An 18,702-nucleotide genomic window follows, 5' to 3' on the forward strand; every position below is an offset into this window, starting at 1 on the left:
TACATGACACAAATTCAATTCGTAAGACTCTACTAAAACAACATCAAATGAGAGTATATATTTTGATCAACCATAAGTAGATTTTACTCAGCCGCAGCACCCTCATTGTTTCCTCCATTGCCAGAATCCGGCAAAGTTTCAAGATCAGTTCTAACATCTTTTACTTCTTGAGGAAGATTAGTCTCTGAAGAAGAATCAGCATGTTCTTCTTCAGTTACCTCTGTCTCACCACCATTCTTGTTGCTTTCTTCTTTCTCTGAAGTTTCCTCTGGTTGCTTTTGTTCAGTATCTGAATTGCTACTTTCTTTGTTAGATTCACTTGTGTCTTCGTCAGTCTTCTTCTCGTTTTCCTCTACCTGTTCCTTCTTCTCACTCTCACTACTTCCATTTTCCTGTGAATTGTTGGACGATGACTCATCTTTCTCTTTTGGCTCGGTTTCTTTGTCTTGGGACACAGACTCTTCTTTCTCCTTCGTATCAGTTTCATTGTCTTTAGTTTCCTCTTCTTTCTCAATCTTCTCGTTTTCTTTGTCTTTAGTTTCCTCTTGAGAAGAAGACTCTTCGTTCTCCTTTGTCTCGGTTTCCTTTCCTTCGGTTTTCTCTTGGGAAGAAGACTCTTCGTTCTCCTTTGTCTCGGTTTCCTTTCCTTCGGTTTTCTCTTGGGAAGAAGACTCTTCTTTCTCCTTTGCCTCGTTTTCTTTGTCTTTAGTTTCCTCTTGGGATGAAGACTCTTCTTTCTCAACCTTCTCGTTTTCTTTGTCTTTATTTTCCTCTTGAGATGAAGACTCTTCGTTCTCCTTTGGCTTCGTTTCCTTTTCTTCGGTTTTCTCTTGGGACGAAGACTCTTCATTCTCTTTTGTCTCTGTTTCTTTGTCTTTAGTTTCCCCTTGCGATGAAGTCTCTTCCTTCTCCTTTGTCTCAGGTTCTTTGTCTTTGATTTCCTCTTGAGAGGAAGATTCTTCCTTCTCCTTTGTCTCAGGTTCTTTGTCTTTACTTTCCTCTTGCGATGACACTTCAGAAGATTCTACCTTCTCTTTCTCACCTTCTTCTTTCTTAGTTTCTTGAGAACTTCCTTCTTCAGAACCGGCCTTTGATTTCGCGGTCTCAGAAGACTCACCATTAGAATCATTGAACTCCTTCTCCAACAACTCATTCTTCTCCATAGATTCACCCTCAGATTTTATTCCCTCCGAGGAATCTGATTCCTTACCTGAGGATGAACCAGTCTTCTTCTCATCACTACTGCTTTCCTCATTATCAGTTGTGTTTGGCAAAACACTCTTGATAACAGAATCATCAACTTCTTCAGTCTTTAAACCCGACTTATCATCCACTTTCTCACCGTTGTCCGACTCATTAGTCTTTTCCTCGGACTCATGGACTACCTCACTAGAAGCATCATCTCCCTTGTAATTGTTCTCTCTTGCTTCTTCATTACTCGTCTTCTCATCAGTCACCTCCTCTGTCCCACTCTTCTCTTTACTCTCCTCGCTCTCTTCCGTACCACCACCATTTTCTTTCTTCTCCTCGACATCATTCTCTTTACTCTCCTCGCTCTCTTCGGTACCACCGCCATTGTCTTTCTTCTCTTCAACCTCACTCTCTTCGGTACCACTCTTCTCTTTACTCTCCTCGCTCTCCTCTGTACCTCCATTGTCTTTCTTCTCCTCCGCCTCACTCTCTTCTGTACCTCCATTGTCTTTCTTCTCCTCAAGCTCACTTTCTTCTGTACCACTCTTCTCATTCTCTTCCGTACCACTCTTCTCATTATCTCCCTTCTCTTCGATCTCACTCTCTTCAGTACTACTACCACCATCATCTCTCTTCTCTTCAACCACACCCTCTTCTGTTTCACCATTATCATCTCTCTTCTCTTCAACAACCTCGCTTTCTTCCGTACCAGTACCACCACCATCATCTTTCTTCTCATCAATCTCTCTTTCTTCACTTTCCTTGTCCTTAACCTCTTCACCTCCCTCTACAACCTCATTCTCCTTATCAACAATTACATTCCTACCTCCTCCTGCATCCTCAGCTTCATCTTCCTCAACACGAGGGTTAAGATCTTTCCTACCAAGCTTAACAACTTTATCATCCCCAACAACAATCTTTGCACTCTCCTCAAAATGAGCTTTCTTCTCATGAGAATGCCTCACTTGATAAAGCAACCATATCCCAACACTAAGCAACAGAGTCAACTGAATACAATGCTTCACCTTAAAACCTTTTGATCTCTGTCCTCTTCTCGGTGAAGATCTAAACATACTTGCTTCCAAAACCTATTCACAATATTCAAATCCCAAATCTCAGATCTCATAAACCAAAATCAATCTAAACATTACATTAAAATGCATAATGATTAGAACAGATCTAAGCAAAAAAAAGTTTCAATTTTGAACAATAACAAAAACAAAAGTGTATATTTTTAAAAATTGGAACTTTACCTTGATCAAGAGAGCAGCTTGAGCTTTCTGGGGGAAATAAGAAAGATGAACAACTTTTGAAAAAAATTGGGATCTGGAGAATGAGAGAGAGAGAGAGAGAGTAGTGTTCTCCTGTTAAACTGCCATTAAAATCGTGCGTCCCTTCAATTGGAATCAAAGCAAATTGCAGAGAAAAAAAATAGTTTTTTTGGGAAAATATTTAATTTAGAGACACTTGGGGAAGCTGCCATGTGAATCTGCTTTAACGCCGTCGTTTTTGTTCTTAAATCAAAACACCGACAGATTGTAACGACGTCGTATTTTTTTCTTTACGGATGGTGTTGTGGGCTTATCAGAATTATTAGGTCAACTATAGAGACCCATCAATCGTTTTTGTTCATTAACTTATGATGGACCGACCTATCAAATGCTTTTACAAAATCTTTAATATTTTCGTTTTGAACCCACAAAAATAAAATTAGTACATAGGTAAGATTGTATTGTTATTCAAAAATTTAAATTTAAATGTTTTATTTTAGTTCGGGTGTTATGCAAAGAACATGACACAAGCCTTGCGTTGATCGACATCCTCCTAACATATTCGGCTCGGGATGTTACAAATATAATCAAATCAACGATAAAAAACTACAGATATCTATAATGAATATTTTCATGATTAAAAATTATTTGTTGGGTGAAGTGACTTTAGTGCAGTGGTCAAAAGTAAGCCTTTAATGCACAAAGCACCATCGTACCAGGGATTGAGTCTCGCTCTCTACGAATGTAGGGATTATTAGCCTAATAGGTCGGTATGTTGTTGCCCAGTAGTTGACAAAAAAAAAAATTATTTGTTGGAAAAATATTATATGATGAAAAAATTATGTCGTATGATGTATTATCATTTTGAACAAAAAAATATGATACTCTATCTCTAAAATAAATGTATTGTTTATGTTTAAAATAAGATACTTGAGTTGAATTTTAGTCTTAACAAATACACAGAGAAAATAGATAAATGGATTTGAGTAAACCCATCTCTAAAATGGAATAATTCCATTTTTTACTAAAAAATAAAATAAGTAATGGATTGGAAATGTTTAGGATGTTTGTAATCGTGTATGACTTTGAGACAAAAAAAAATGGGTTGAAAACGTTTGGGGTGTTTACACAAATCACAATGTAATCGTGTCTGAACTCTCTACTAAAAAAGTCCATATATATAGGACATTATATTCCTAATACTCTAAGCAGATGTCTGATCATCATCAATCGCTAGGGCCGACATTCGAGTTTCATGTGCATAGAGGCCGTAGTGAAATTGAAAGAATCATCCATTTAATCATGTATGTGATAAATGTGGATACTATATGAAAGGGGCATATGAATCAATATAATATCTTCATAAACTTGGTACCGTGAGAAAAAATTAGAAGAGAAGATCACGTGAAGCATGCCCCACCTTACCTCCCATATAAAGATATTCATTTGAATAACTTAAAACATAGAATTTATTTATTTTATTTTTGAAAACTTAAGGCATAACGAAAGAAAACTATTCTTTAGTCTTCCTTTGGTTCATAGCTAGTTCATGGAATTTTATATTAGCCGACAGAGTTTAAATACAATGACCAATATATTTCTCATATTTTCTCCTTTTGAAAAACGTATTAAATCTGTTATACACTTATACTAAACTGATAAATTGTTTTCTGAAAGGTCTATATATTGAGTACACGCGATAAAAATATGAGAAAGGTTATTACTATTATTCTTATGGTTTGTGTGATCTTAAGTGATGCATCAATACACGTGAGCTAACCTCCAAACTCCACACCCTTTTTCTCTCTCGCTTAAAATCCTTCACACCCATGCAATGATTTCTGTTTTTTCTTTTTTGAATATTTTCTCTTTGGATAATCCATAAATATAACACTTGATTAAAATAATTACTTTCACATCAATCTAATGCATTTTTAATATGATTCGGCAACTCAATTTTGGATTTTACCCAAGAGCAAAAAAAAAGTTGGCCCTACTAAAATTATATATACCCCTTTTCAAGTTGTGGCTTTCCCATCTGTTTAATATTCCTATATAACTTTTATTTATTGGTGAGAAAACATAATCTCTCCATCAATTTTCTTTCCGTTTTTGGATTCAAGAGTTCAAAAACAAATCAAGTTGATAAATGATACCAATGCCTTGTTTAGATGAATGATTCATAACTTATAAGATTTTTTTTGTTATGATAAAGTCTTAATTATCAGAAATTTTCACATAATATAAGATTATTTCTCTTTGTAGAAATAATCCAATGAACATTAATATACAAGCTTGAAAGGTCATTACAATATAATACAGGAAAGATCAAACGAAATATGTATTAGTTTTTTAATGTGATGTAAAATGTGACCTACCATTATATTAGATGGATGTCGTCTTTTAGGGTAGAAAGTTTTAATTTTTAGATTGAGATTTGTAATTTAATATACTTGTACCTTATCACACATATCAATTGGTCCGATTTAATGTTGATATGATACATTATAGATTTTTTTTTTTTTTTTTTTTTTTTNNATGCCGTCCCATGAGATCTAAGAGAAATACTCTAAAATAGCATTAAAATAAGTTTTTTTTGTCAAACACTAAAAACAAGTTTTATGAATAATAATAACACATATTCCATAAATTTCCAAAAATAGCACTATTTAACACGATTTAGTATGCATGCAAAAATCTCACATATAATTGTCTCCAAAAAAAAATTTCTCACGTATATTTATATATTGTTTAATAGTTTTTTTATTAGAAACATGATTTACTGTACTAAAAATTGACGGTGAGAAAATAAGATGGATTAGTGAAAACTATTTTTTTACCTTTTTCTACAAATAAAATAATAATTACAAACTATTCTTTTTCCCAAACCAACAATCCCACTGAAAAACAAAGTGGGAATTGTAGAAGAGACCATCTATACCCATCTTACCCTTTCTAACATAGTTCTTGTCTTCTTACTTCTTCCTACTAGTTAAAATGCCACCCCAAAAAAAAAAATATATATTTTAAGTAATAAAAAAACGAGTTACTATTATTCAACAAGCTGCAGATGGATTGGTATAAGGGTTGAAGAAGTGAGGCTTTGAGGAGATGGAGAAAGCTCCTTTCGCCCTATCTCCATCGACGACCACCGTGGTGGCCACACTGCCTCCAGTTCCTCCTCCGTTACGGCCGCCACCAGCGCCGATTCTCTCACAGGAAGGACACATCGTTAGAGTCGATGCAGGCATGTGCATGTAAACCGGCTGATTAGACAATTTTAGGGTTTTGAGTTCTTGAATCTCTTTCCGAAGTCTCATGTTCTCATCTGTTAATGTTTCACAACACTTCTTCAAAACCTCGCAATCTACTTCTGTTTGCTTCAGCTTTGTTCTGCTCAAATTTTCATTTAATAAGATAAACATATTACTAAATAAAATAATTTCACGTAGACAAAATATCTGACTATATTCAAGAGACATGAAAAAATGAATATTGTGATAATTAATATATATACCTGGCTCTTCTATTTTGAAACCATACTTCAACTTGTCTAGGCCTTAGATTCAGCTCTCTTGCCAGAACTTGCTTTTGCTTCTGTAAATAAAATAAAATGATAAAAAATCATATTAAATAAGGATTATCAAAAGTGATTCGTAATCTAAAAGAATTAGGATTAAGGTTATATAATTACGGGATTAAGGGTGCTATGGTGCTTGAAGCTTTCCTCAAGAAGATCAGATTGTTCTTTCGTAAGCCTAAGTTTTTTTCTAGCACTAACACCTTCATCTTCATGATAATCACTTACAACCCTCTCCGTAGTCTCCTCCTCCTCCCGTGACTCTTCCCCACTGTATCTCTCTCTCTTCACCACCCTCCCGCTTGAAAAAGAAGAGACTCCGCTGAGAGATGACGTCTGACGGCTAAGCTGGTCAGCTCCGGCGACCACCGTCAACAAGGGATCGCCGGAGAGGCTTAGAGTCAACGAGGGCTCGAGCTTGTAACCGGTAGATCGCTTGATGGCATTATTGTAATGATTTGGAGTTGGTGAGAGACCTAATCCAAGAACAAGACCTGAGTTGCATGAATCATCAAAACTCATTTGAGTAAAAATGAAAAATATGACTTTGTAAATTTTATCTGTCTTTGGGATTTCGAGAGGACAAAGATATGAGTTCTTTTTTTTTTTTTTGGTTTGATGAAGTTTAGAAGATAATGGGAGGAGATGAAGCCAAGGGGGGCTTCTTAAGAAGGAGAAGAAAAGTATTTTTATTTTTTGTTGGAAAGTTTAAATAAAAATGATGGGTGGGTGGCTAATAATTAAATCAATGGAATGATTTATTTATTTTAAAGAAATGATTTTATTTTCTTGGTAATTTTTTTTCTGGGGTAAAAAAGGATAATGTCGATGGCACAATTCTCTCTACTTTTTTTTAGTTTTCTCACTTGCAAAGGTTGACCAAATGAGCATCCCACTTGCTACTATTCTCCCCACTAAGAGAAAATTTCCCAAAAATAATTAATATTTTATATTTGGTGAACAGAATTATCACATCATGTTTGCACAAAAATGAAAATAATTATCATATCATGAATATCAACTTAATATAATAATTTAAAACTTTCGTTCATTTTTATCTAATAAGTGTTTGCGTATGTATTATAAATATCTATGTGGTTATGCATTGTTAGTTTATTATTGTACAAGTCTAACAAAAAGAAAGTGATTAAGCCTTTAAATAACGGACAACAAGTCAGTTTACCCACTAATTTTCAGCCTCTCTTTTTCTTAACATAGCAACACATTGGCCCTTGGTGTCCAATTCATTTATTTAGTTAGATATTATATATTTTAGTTAAGTGCTTCTGATTTGATACACATGGATAGTGATCCCCACCATCTGGTTTAGGTTTGGTTCTCTTGATCTCTTTCAACAATTAATTTAGTAACTTTTGGAAAGAGTTAGGCATATAATTTATTTCCATAAAAGTATTTAAACAAGCTAGGTGATTCATTACTATACCAATTATTTGTTATATCCTTAAGTACAATGTATTTCTCAGAATTCCATATTATATCTTATCACATTCCCGCATTCTCAATAAAATCGATGTAACAAATGTAACATACAAGAGGAAAAAAAATGTCAGTCGTATTTCGAAACCAACATGTACGGAATAATAATTCTAATATATTATGCAGGTCAACTTTTTTCTTTCTAAATTATGATTAAATAAGAACAAAGAGATTATTTATAAGCTTTGCAAATGTTATTTGATTTAGCACGGTTTTAAAAACCGGAATTCTAACGATTATATTTTAAAGCATTCATTACATCACAAATTAAGACTAGGTCAAGCTATAAGGCTATATAACTAGTTACATTACCGAATTTATATCCGAGATTCCAATTAGTTCACACAATATGTGGTCCAATTAGTTTTAAAGAGGAGAAAAAAAAAAAACACAAACACACACACACAAGAGGGTGCTCACCTTTTAAAATCACTTTTTGTTTGGTTGCCTGACGTAACATTATAACTATCAAGAGAGCAATGAAAGTAGGTAGAAAAAAAAAATGTGGCTAAATATGATTAGTCAACAATAAAACTAAAATCTTTGGAGTAATTGACTTAGAAAAGTTGATGTGTAACCTTCCAATCGGTTTGGTCTCAGCTTTGTTATTTGTTTTGGCACGTCCCAATAATACTTTTGTCGGCTATACTCGTCCAACCAAGGTTAGGTTACCCATCCATCCTACGCACATTATTATTGTTTTTATCTTCTATCCCTATTTTTCATCTATAATTTAATTAGTTTATCACTTTCTTATATTGTTTCTTTAACAAATTAACTATTATGCTTAATTGAAATATATATGTTCTACCCCCTAATCCTTGATAGTAGCTGACACACCAGATAAATGGTTACATCAATGAAAAAAATACCAACCATAACTTCCTTCTTTATCGAACAAGCTAAGGGAATCAGTTTATTTCTCTATTACGAAATAAAATAATGCGATTTGTCAATTTCATATCATCATTGTACACATTTGACTTTTTGTAGGTACAACGAGTTATCAATATGCTAAGAATGATGAAAGTTCATGGATAGACCATATTTAATTGATATATAAAAAAAAGTAGAATAATTCACCAATTTAACTACAAAATTTAATATGATGTCGCACCGTGGAATTGGTAATCTGTCCATTAGTTTTTTTTTATCGGATTTATTTCTACAGCTATAGTTTTATTGGACTTTGTGTGTGCAAATACACATGAATTTAGCTCACATTTTTATATATACTTAATTATCTTGTAAACCGGAAGAGTTCATACCGAAACTCAATATATATAGTTCTTCAAACATGTAACAAATTTCTAAACCTTACGGTTTATTTTGTTCCAGAAACTAAAACAATTATTTATATTGTACTATATGGATATGGAAAAGTTAAATTAAGAACAAGTTATTTACTGAAAAGTGATTATTAGTATCATATGAATGACGACAATAAAAAGGAAAACGAAAAAATGTCGAACAAAAAGGGATAAAACTAATAATGTACCGTTAAAACGTTATGTCGTTATGAATGAGTTTACTAATCCGGTAACGATATTAATCCGGTAAAGGAGGAGTTCAGAACTGCAAGCATTGAATTTGACGGATCAAAAATGATTTGAAGTGCATGTATGATTGCATAGTAATATACCAATAATAACAATTTTTCGACGTCAAACTAATAATATTAAATTAGTAATAAATAATCAAGTACTTATAAACTTGGTTACTCATTATGAAGAGTTGGTCCCTGGCCGCCAGACCAATGCCAGTCTCCTCAGGAGAAGGTGTGGCAAACTCGTTTCCACGACGATACATACATTATTTGTCATTAATTTAATTTATTTTAATTAGATTTAGTTAATAAATCTCGAACTTAGGTGTTAAACTTGGAAAGAAATAAAAAGATATATTGACCCAATCATTTTTAATTTAAGAATAATAAGACGACAAAAGTTGGCTAGGACCGATTGATACTATATGCAATGATTTAGGCAATCTTCCAATTAAGCAGACGCCATAATTAGTTTAATTTATATAAAAAAGGGGTATAGCTCATATTGTGCTCCACCATCTTTCAAGATAGATTAATTCGTTAGATTTTCAAGTTTCTAGTAACATGCGTGTGTGTATGTTTATCTTAAAGAATTAAGCTGATGAATAAATTATAGTATATTCAAGAGACATGCTAGCTAGATCTATATATGTTTTGGATCTATTATTCACTAATCCATCATATTGCACTTTTGAAGCGAAATTAAGAATAAAGGGACTATCTTTTAAATTTTGATTTGAGTTTCTATGAGCTTTTAAACTGGTTCTAAAACCCAAAACAAGATTTGTTCGTCGGCGTGAATACAAGAACAAATATAAGAATAACAATAGAAAAACATTGACGAAAAAAAAACAAACAATAGAAAAACATTGACTTTGGAGAAAGTAATACAAATTTTAAAAGTACGTTAAGGAAGGTGGATCATATTAGAAAGAGAAAAATATATTTAGTGATGAGGATGTCATGTTTTTCAGATAAACCCCTAGTAGTATAATGGAGTTGTGACCCAAACCTACAAGTCGCATTACCTTTTAAGAGAGATCAGATGATCAAATATAACCATCTTTTCATTTAACCTCATCTTCTTTTCTTAGGCAGCCATCAAACCTCATCCACAACAATAGATAAATAAAACTATAACAAATAACAATTTAATTATAGAAAGAAACAAAGTAAACAAAGAATAGAGAAAGTGGTGGTTCACATGTCATCAACAATAAGCACCATCCATAGAATCATGGCATCACTCACAAACATCTTATCCACACGACACGAGAGAAGCGAAGCAGTTCCAAAACAGTATCTTTGTCAGTTTGGTTCTACACGTGTCAGATTTTGGACAGCTTAAAACATTTAGGTCCCACCAATGATTTGTTACGACGGAATCTCTGATCATGATAATGACGACTTTGATGACAACTAATCCACTTTTTCTTAGGCTTAGGCTTCAATATGTTTGTTATGTTTTACATACTTTTTACAAATAAAATATTTTAATCCGCATTATGCTTCTCTTTTCATATTGTTTTTGTGCAATATGCAGAAATTTTCAATACGCTTGATTTAATGAGGATATATCCATATATGTATAGTATATATTTTACGATTTATGCTTGGCTCTCAAGATAAACCCTAGTTGTCTTGATGTATATATATTCGACCTGGTGGTCAAAGAGCAATTCACATAAATACATTCAGTCGATTCTTTTGAATTTATCGTGGTATCAGAACAAGTCTCGAGGTATTGATTATCCTCTGTTCCGACTAGATCTTGTTCGACCGTGATTTCAATATACTCGGTCAATAAATCGGATCTGTGGAAAAAACTCAAATTTTTGTTAAATTTATGATGAAAATCGATTTTTTATGATTATTATCTTTTTATGTTTGATTTACATTTCTTCATATCTAATCATAAAGACTCAGATTTTTTTTTCATAAGTAAAATTCTAATTAACTCCGATGGTGCAGTGATTTAAGTCTTTATAACCGAATCATATGTCCAAGGTTTAGCCCACCAGTTTGGTTTTAATCAATTCACTTTATTAGAGGGTAAAATCGATATTTTCTCTTCATCTTTTTTCTTTGACTGCACGCACCCACAATCCTAAAACGTGAACCAACTTAATTATTTCCCTTTCTTATATTTTTATGTTCGATTTACACTATACTTTATACAAAATCTTCATATCTAAAGGGTTGTTTACAGTTTGGGCTTAAAGAGGTGTGTAGATAGAACTTTGATTATTGTGTAGATAGAAAGTGTCTTTATTCAAATTATTGTATTCATGAAAAAAAACTGAGATATGGCAATAATAATTTGAAATTGCCATGTCTTCATCGTAGTTTTTTGGATTTGCAATGTACTTCTGATTATATCATAATGATATTTCACTTGTTTTCGGCTATTTTTTTAGATCTTTTGAAACCCATATATATGTTTTAAATGGATTTAGTGAGCAAACTCAATTCTGATTTTTGTCATGCATTTAGCCGTAATTTAGGCACAACAGGCTTCCTAGATCGGAAATCTCCAACGCACTTTCGCCTTGGATTCCTTCACGACAACATCCCCAAAGACGAGTACCTCGTTGTCGCTGGTAGAAATTAAAACCCGGAAGTTGATGGTAGTGGGGTGAGTGTTGATGAGAAGAGAAAACAAAATTAAAGACGATGAAAGAAGCCTAATCCGTGTTGCCTTGCCTATATACCTATTGGATCACTAGAGTAAGTACAGTTCAAACTTCAGGTAAAAACATGTTTCCCATTTATAGCATTCCGTAGTTTCTCACATATTGCAACAATTCTTTAGTTTTTTACACATTGCAACATTTTTTCATTAGAAACTCAAAGCAACCGGAGAAAGGCAAAAAGGGTGTCAGCTTCAAAACTGATAATTATGGTGTCAAACATATGAAGATAAGAAGCTGTGCGGAAGAAATTGCATGTCACTCTTAAATTTAGATCGCAGCAAACCAATGACCGTCAAAATAAATTTGAGAATACAAAGAATACAACAAGTATTGGGTTTGGGTTTTAGCATTGCATAAAGATCATTAGACAACTTGCGTGTAAGGACCATGTTAAGAGCAATTTAAGACTTAAGTCGCTGACTTAATTTAGTCTAGCTAGAAAGCAAAGGTTGATGAGGAGATTAATGTTGTCAAGCCATTCATTCATGCTTGCATGGACGATACATAATTTTCCTTGAAAGCATCATCAATGAATGTCTATGGCGACATGAATCTCCTGATCAGCTGCCGCTCTTAGACTAAACCCAAGTCAGAAATTTTTGTCTGAACTTGCTCTTGACTTGGCCTGAACACTCAAGTTGTCTTATGATCTTCACACAATGCTCAAACCCAAGCCACAGCTTGTTGTACTCTTTGCATTCTTAGAATTATTTTGATGTTCATTGATTTAGATCTGGCCTGGATTTTTCCATGACAGCTTCTTTAAAGACCAACTGTTTTTCTTTCCCTAAAGAAAGTAAATCTTAAAACAGCTGCAAACTTGGAAGTAGGGACCGAGCAAGTAGTTAAAATGTTAATTCAAGAATGGAAAGTGTCGTATACAGCAGATTCGGATTTTACTTTGGTATTTCCCATTGATGTAGCTATGATTACACTTACTTCAAGAGCTCTCTCTTGCCTAAATACCCACAGGATTAACATTAAGCCACTAAGATATACGATTAACAGTTATAATGTTTGCCTAAATAGCTTTTATCTTTTCAATGTATGTAGCTCCCTGGTGCGTCATAGTGCGGTATATGGCAGCGATAGTACGAGGGAAGAACATTTGCCTAACTCCCTCTGATTTAATTATGGGAAAGATGATGCCTGAAGCACTCTGTGAAAAGAGCAAAATATCAAAAATCAATCTAACTTTGCCATGTTGTGTATAGTAGAAGCACTCTCGTTTCAGAGGATGAGAACCACATACCAAGATGATCCTAGATCCAAGCCGAAAGCTTTTAATCGTAGGAAATGGTAGCATTAGACGACCAACAGCATATATCGCCACAGCAAAAAAGTGAAGTACTAGCCTCAGAGGACTAGGGTTTAAACCAGAGAGCAATGCAACTGGACCAGATGAGCAAACACCTCCAAGTCTAAGATAGTCGAAACAAGCTTCACGCATTTCTGTTTTTGCTTCATTTGAAGATGCTAAAAAGACCTTATACAATGCCTCCGCCAATGTATTAATGGTGGAAGCTACAGGCTGTACGTAGAAGGAGCCACCACATAACATAACTCCATTAAAAAACTTAAATCAACACATAGGAAGTGGCTCACTTTGTCTATAGAGGCTTACTTTGCGTAGAGTGTAAAAGGATTCCATATACTTAGACACTGCTTCTTTGTCATTAAGGTTACGAATTGGCCTCAGAAGATCACGGAGTACAATGATATCTGCCAATGCAACAGTCATCCCACCACCGGTTAAAGGATGTCTCATGTTGAATGCATCACCCAAAAGAAGAGCTCCAGGAGTAGGAACCGGATCAGCTGGCATGCTACGGTTTGGCATAGTTCTGATATTACCTTTCTCAACCGCGGCGATGAATGCTTCACGGACCTCGGTTGGTACCTGAGGTGCAACATATGTTTTCAAATACTTAGCCATTTCACCATTTGCAATAGGAGGAAGTTTTTGACCCGGTACATCGACTAAGCAACGGACTTCTGAACTGCTTATGGGATACATTAAAATAAGTGATGGGTCACCGAGAACAACATGGCCATGATTTGCAAATGGAAGTTCACAATTGTCCAAGACAAGACCCACAAAAGTAGATGGCACATCCACCTTAGGTTTGCAAAGAGAGCGACGCAATTTGGAGAAACAACCATCACATACAATAGTGAGAGGAGCATATGATCTAAGCTCATCTCCCTTCTTTGTTCTGTATTGAACACCTTTGATGATTGTCGTCCCGTTTTCTTCAAGCAACGACGTGACTGTTCCTTGTTCCAGACGTACACTGAATCACAAAACAAAACATTAGAGCAAGCAGCGTACCAACAGGTAGATAGATGCAAGTATATCAATATAAGATTACTTTGGAAGAGAAGCAGCTTTTTCTCGCATTCTCTGCACAAATCTCCCATTATGGAAACCTCTCCCGGCTACATCTGAATCAAACGTTTCCAAGGGGTAAGAAAGTTTAGTATACTTCCCATCTTTGAAGAGAGCATAACCAAGAAGTCGTTGAGCATCAATGTTCTTCACACAGTCTACAATCACATAACTAAACTATCAAAATTGAAGTATATAGTAAATATATAAGACAGTTAAAAAGCTCATTGGTGTCTCTAGCTTCTAGCTACCCTCAAGTCCAAGTTCGATTAACTTCAAGTAACCACCAGGTTGAAGCAATTCACCGACGATTCTGTCTTGTTCAGACAAGTCTCTTTCAATGACATGAACTCTTCGTCCTTCCTTCAACAAAACCCACACAAAAGTCCAAACATTCAGAGACAAGAACTTTACGTCTTGAACACAAACAACACTGAGTTACTCTCAAACTGTTTCAGTTAAGGACCAAGAAACAAGCATTTGTATCTCCAAAATGTTATTAAAACTAAGATCACACCATTTCTGTGATCCAAAATCAAACTATTAATTTACTAAGCCGGTTTGATCTTAATATCTAGAGTATGCAATAATTTCCTAATTACATCAACAATAATTGTTATTAACAATTCTAAAAAAAAAAAGTTATATATTTAGATATATTAATTTATAAAGTATTAATTTATAAAGGGTTTGTGACTTGCCTGGGCGAGAGTATGAGCAAGAGCAGCACCAGCAACACCAGCTCCGACGATGATCACATCGGTGCCTGAGCCGGAGTCATCCTTTCACGATACGGCGTCGTTACGGGAAACAACGAGTCTACGATTCTTCTTACTCACGGCGGCGCGTTTGTGTCTCTCCTCCGTCTTCGCTCTCCGGCGGCGAATGTAGGTGGCTCCGGTGGTGGATCGACGATTAGAGAGCGAGAATCGAAGGGAGAGACGAAGATCTGTGCAGGGAAGTGAAGATCTGAGAGGACGAAACAGTGGAAGGTTCTTGATTTCGACTGATTTCATAATTTTTTTTCAGATCAGCTAAAATATTTTGTTTATTTAATACTACTGTTAATTAATATATTCTTAATTGTTGGCAATTTTATATAGTACTACTAGTTTACACATTAAAATAAAAAATTAGAGTCTATCATTACCAAAAACACACTCACTCAGTTTAATGTCACGTAAAAGTTGTCTTTCTGTTTCTTAAAAGTGTCGTGTTATATTGTCAATGTGATTTTCTAAACCAGTTTTCATTTTTTATTTTTTTTTTAGCCCAAAACTATTTTCTTGGATTGTAATCATTATTATTTGTTTAATTATTTATTACATAAGAGCATATCTAATTATAAATTTTGTTAATTTATGTGAAATGTGTTAAAGTGCTATTTAAAAATAAAAATAAGAAAAGAATATTAAATATATATACTTTTTTTTGGTTGGCTGCTTTTCAGAAAACTTTTTGATTTAATCAAGAAAATTAGGTGTAGCTATTATACATTTTTTTTGGGGTCAAAATCTTATGATTTACTAGTATTGCTTTAACCCACATTTATAATATTTTTTATGTACCTACAATCATAATTAAATCAACTCAATTTTTATCTATGTTTATTATATATTCTTTAGTTTTATTATTAAAAATATAGGTATTCTTTTTAATGAAAATCTCAATTATGTGGACCAATGATGCGAATGCTTCCTATTTACAAACACAACCAAATTGCTTAGTCTTTAATCCTTTACCAGATTGAAGTATCGAACATTATGAGAATACAGTTCAATTAGTCTATATATCCTTTAGTATTATTGAAATTTTAACTTGTTTAACATAGAGTTATGTTGTTCTATGTACAAATACTCTAATAATGAGTTATGTTGGAACAGAAAAATCACTATGTCCCAAACACATAAAAAGAAAATGAATGCTTTGACGAAGAAATATATTAAAGTTAAACAAAATCTCAAATCATCTTATTTTATGTACATAAAAACTATTATAAAGTTAACAATTTTCGAGTTTTTGACCAAACCCAAACCAAAGTCTTAAAACCGGACATATAGCCTCCACACAACAGCTCCATAGGTCTAATCTAAATTCTAAAGTCTAACCCTAACGGCTAAAACTAAAGACCTAATTAAAATATCACGTGTCATGTGGCATCGCCTGCGAGAGCGAGACCCACGGACCACGACAACCAATGAACTTAAACGTGATCTACTTTACTTGTACACCAAAAGGTCCAAAACGTACGTGAATTACCTTTTTACGTATATTTTAGCTCATAGTATTTCTGATTAATTAATATCTTGAAGAATCTCTATATTTAGATGATGTTTTCTTCTTCACTCACTCTGCAGATCTTAATTTGTGCATTTCGCTGTTATAGATGATCAAAATGTGCATTCTACACGGGCTCTATTAATTAAAATGTTTATTATTCTAAATTTTTATTTTGTCACTTGATTGACAAAAACAAAAGAAAAAGACTTTATACGAAAAAGAAAATTATGTCATTTACAAAACTTAAAAATATTATTAAATATACTAATAAGAAATATTATAATTAACAGAGACTAAAAACTTATTAATCACTACAACAAATTTGGAGAAAAATATTATTTTTTTACTAATTTGTGAAAATTAATAAGACAAAAAAAGAAAGTACATAATCAATAGAAATTACTAAGTCGCATAATTTAAAACTTTAAACCAAATGGCAATGAATAAACCTGTCAATTACTTATATACTAAAAAATTGTATGACTTATTGAATATCTACCGAAGAGTCATTGTGAAGCCCATCACTTACTATTTAAATGCCAACCTTTCGAGGTTCATCTTTAAGTGCAAACAGCAAACGAGGAACCCAACTTCTCCTTTAGAAGCTAATACAAATAACCTTTAAGAACAGATACGCAAACAATGACTATTCGACTAATCTCATAATGGAAACAAAAATGGAATGAGAGTAGTAAAACAGAATTTACAATGTTCTTCAACTTAAGAATCATTAACTATATAGATCAGATGCTCATTAGTCATAACCTTCCTGTTCCTGATAAGACGATGTGCTGATGTTACATACAATGTCCGTTTTATAAAAAGTAGTAATAAAAACTTAACCCAAGAGAACAACACACAATGGCCCATGTAACTAAAATCCTGGGGTACACCGGAGAAGACTATTAGACGGTCCAAATATAATTGGGAACCACGTGAATCTGATAGATATTTGATACTCCACTCAATACTATATTTATTTCAATACGACAATTCTCTAACTTCTTTCAGACTAAAATCTCACTTAAAGTATACCCCATCTTTCCTTTGCAACGTTTGGTAAATTCCTTGACATTTTAGGTTGTATAATTCTTTAAAAATGTTTGCCAAAAAAAAAAAAAGATATATTTTAAAATAATTTCAAAAAAAGAACATCTTTGATGTATTAATTTCCAAACTAAGTATGCTTAATTTTAACTTTTAACATAACTGTTTATTAATTAAGTCATATAGCGGATTAAGAAACCGAGATGTTTATATTTACAAAAAGCAAAAAGCAAATGAAAATTCCTTTCTTAGGGTTTGAAGTTGAAATATAGGAGTAGAGAGACATGTCTCACGTGGTGTCCACATGTCTTTTATCTTTAAAGAGTTCATTGCTTGCCTTGCTTCCACTATAATATACTTACTATTTTCTTCATATCACAAAAGTAACCACAAATTTATTAAAAATACTACACCTGATTTCCAAAATTTAAATATGAAATAAAATCACAATCAAAATTTTTCTCATCTGATTTTTCCTCTTTTTTCTTAATCAATTATTATCATAAACAAACATGAATAATTTTTTTATCCGTAACCATGCAAACTATTTTTATTTTGGTATCAAACTATTAATTACTGTTTTTTCTTACTTATTATAATTTTTTTTTTATCACTTTGTATCACTGATTATAACATACTCCTATGTAGTAAAAAATACTACTCCCTCTGTCTCATGAAGATGGATGTTTTGAGACTTTTACACATATTAAGAAAATTTTTAGTTTTTGTTTGTTAATTAATTTATAATTACTTTTTGGTAGAGATAGAAAATATAAACCAATAACAATTCAAAATTTTTAATATTTTAAATGATTACTTCTTGAAGTTTGCAAAACATCAATCTTTGTGGGACAAAAATATATCCCAAAATATCAATTTTCTGAAAGACAGAGAGAGTATCTAGTAACATGTCCGAGATCTTGATTGTGTTTTTCGGTACCATTCTTTGTCTCCACCCAAAGCTTATATGATATCTCTTTCACTCCCCCAATTATTACTTATTATTGTTTTGTTTTAATAAATAAATAGTATCTTTTACTATTATATAAAAGCAAAAAAATTTTTTAAAAAAATATCAACAGTATAAAGAAAATAAAAAACTTCTCCTCGTTCTTCTCCCTCTGTCTCTCTCTCTCTCTCACAGACTCTGAGCTCAAGCGATTTCATCCCATGGGAAAAATCTCTGAAGTGATTATTTAGCACTCTTT

General features: G+C 33.2%; 2 protein-coding genes and 1 pseudogene across 3 annotated transcripts in view; all 3 read right to left on the bottom strand.

The window, feature by feature from the left end:
• LOC104713722 (myb-like protein X) overlaps positions 1-2,679 on the bottom strand; it is a 4,927-nt gene extending 2,248 nt beyond the window's left edge. Inside the window, exons 1-2 of one of the 2 annotated variants that reach the window (XM_010430912.2) lie at positions 2,445-2,679; positions 419-2,279 (exon numbers count right to left, since the gene is read on the bottom strand). In XM_010430912.2, the coding sequence (XP_010429214.1) occupies positions 419-2,264 (1,846 nt within the window). In that variant the 5' untranslated portion in view covers positions 2,265-2,279; positions 2,445-2,679. Of the gene's footprint in view, positions 1-75; positions 2,280-2,444 lie in introns of those variants that run through there. The other variant, XM_010430911.2, reaches the window with a different exon arrangement.
• Positions 5,281-6,696, bottom strand: LOC104713724 (homeobox-leucine zipper protein HAT9). Its single transcript, XM_010430915.2, has 3 exons — positions 6,157-6,696; positions 5,980-6,059; positions 5,281-5,855 (listed from the first exon to the last, which is right to left on the bottom strand). The coding sequence occupies exons 1-3, from the start codon at positions 6,562-6,564 to the stop codon at positions 5,519-5,521; spliced, it is 825 nt and encodes a 274-aa protein (XP_010429217.1). The 5' UTR covers positions 6,565-6,696; the 3' UTR covers positions 5,281-5,518.
• On the bottom strand, positions 12,606-15,296 carry LOC104713725 (annotated as a pseudogene).

This window comes from Camelina sativa, chromosome 9 (assembly GCF_000633955.1).
Source record: "Camelina sativa cultivar DH55 chromosome 9, Cs, whole genome shotgun sequence".
In the NCBI taxonomy this organism is placed as follows: domain Eukaryota; kingdom Viridiplantae; phylum Streptophyta; class Magnoliopsida; order Brassicales; family Brassicaceae; genus Camelina; species Camelina sativa.

Coding starts and splice junctions, on each gene's coding strand:
- LOC104713724 (XM_010430915.2), bottom strand. CDS start 6,564: ATGAGTTTTGATGATTCATGCAACTCAGGTCTTGTTCTTGGATTAGGT. Junction 6,060..6,156: donor ACCATAGCACCCTTAATCCC/GTAATTATATAA, acceptor TTTTATTTACAG/AAGCAAAAGCAAGTTCTGGC. Junction 5,856..5,979: donor TTTCAAAATAGAAGAGCCAG/GTATATATATTA, acceptor AAATTTGAGCAG/AACAAAGCTGAAGCAAACAG.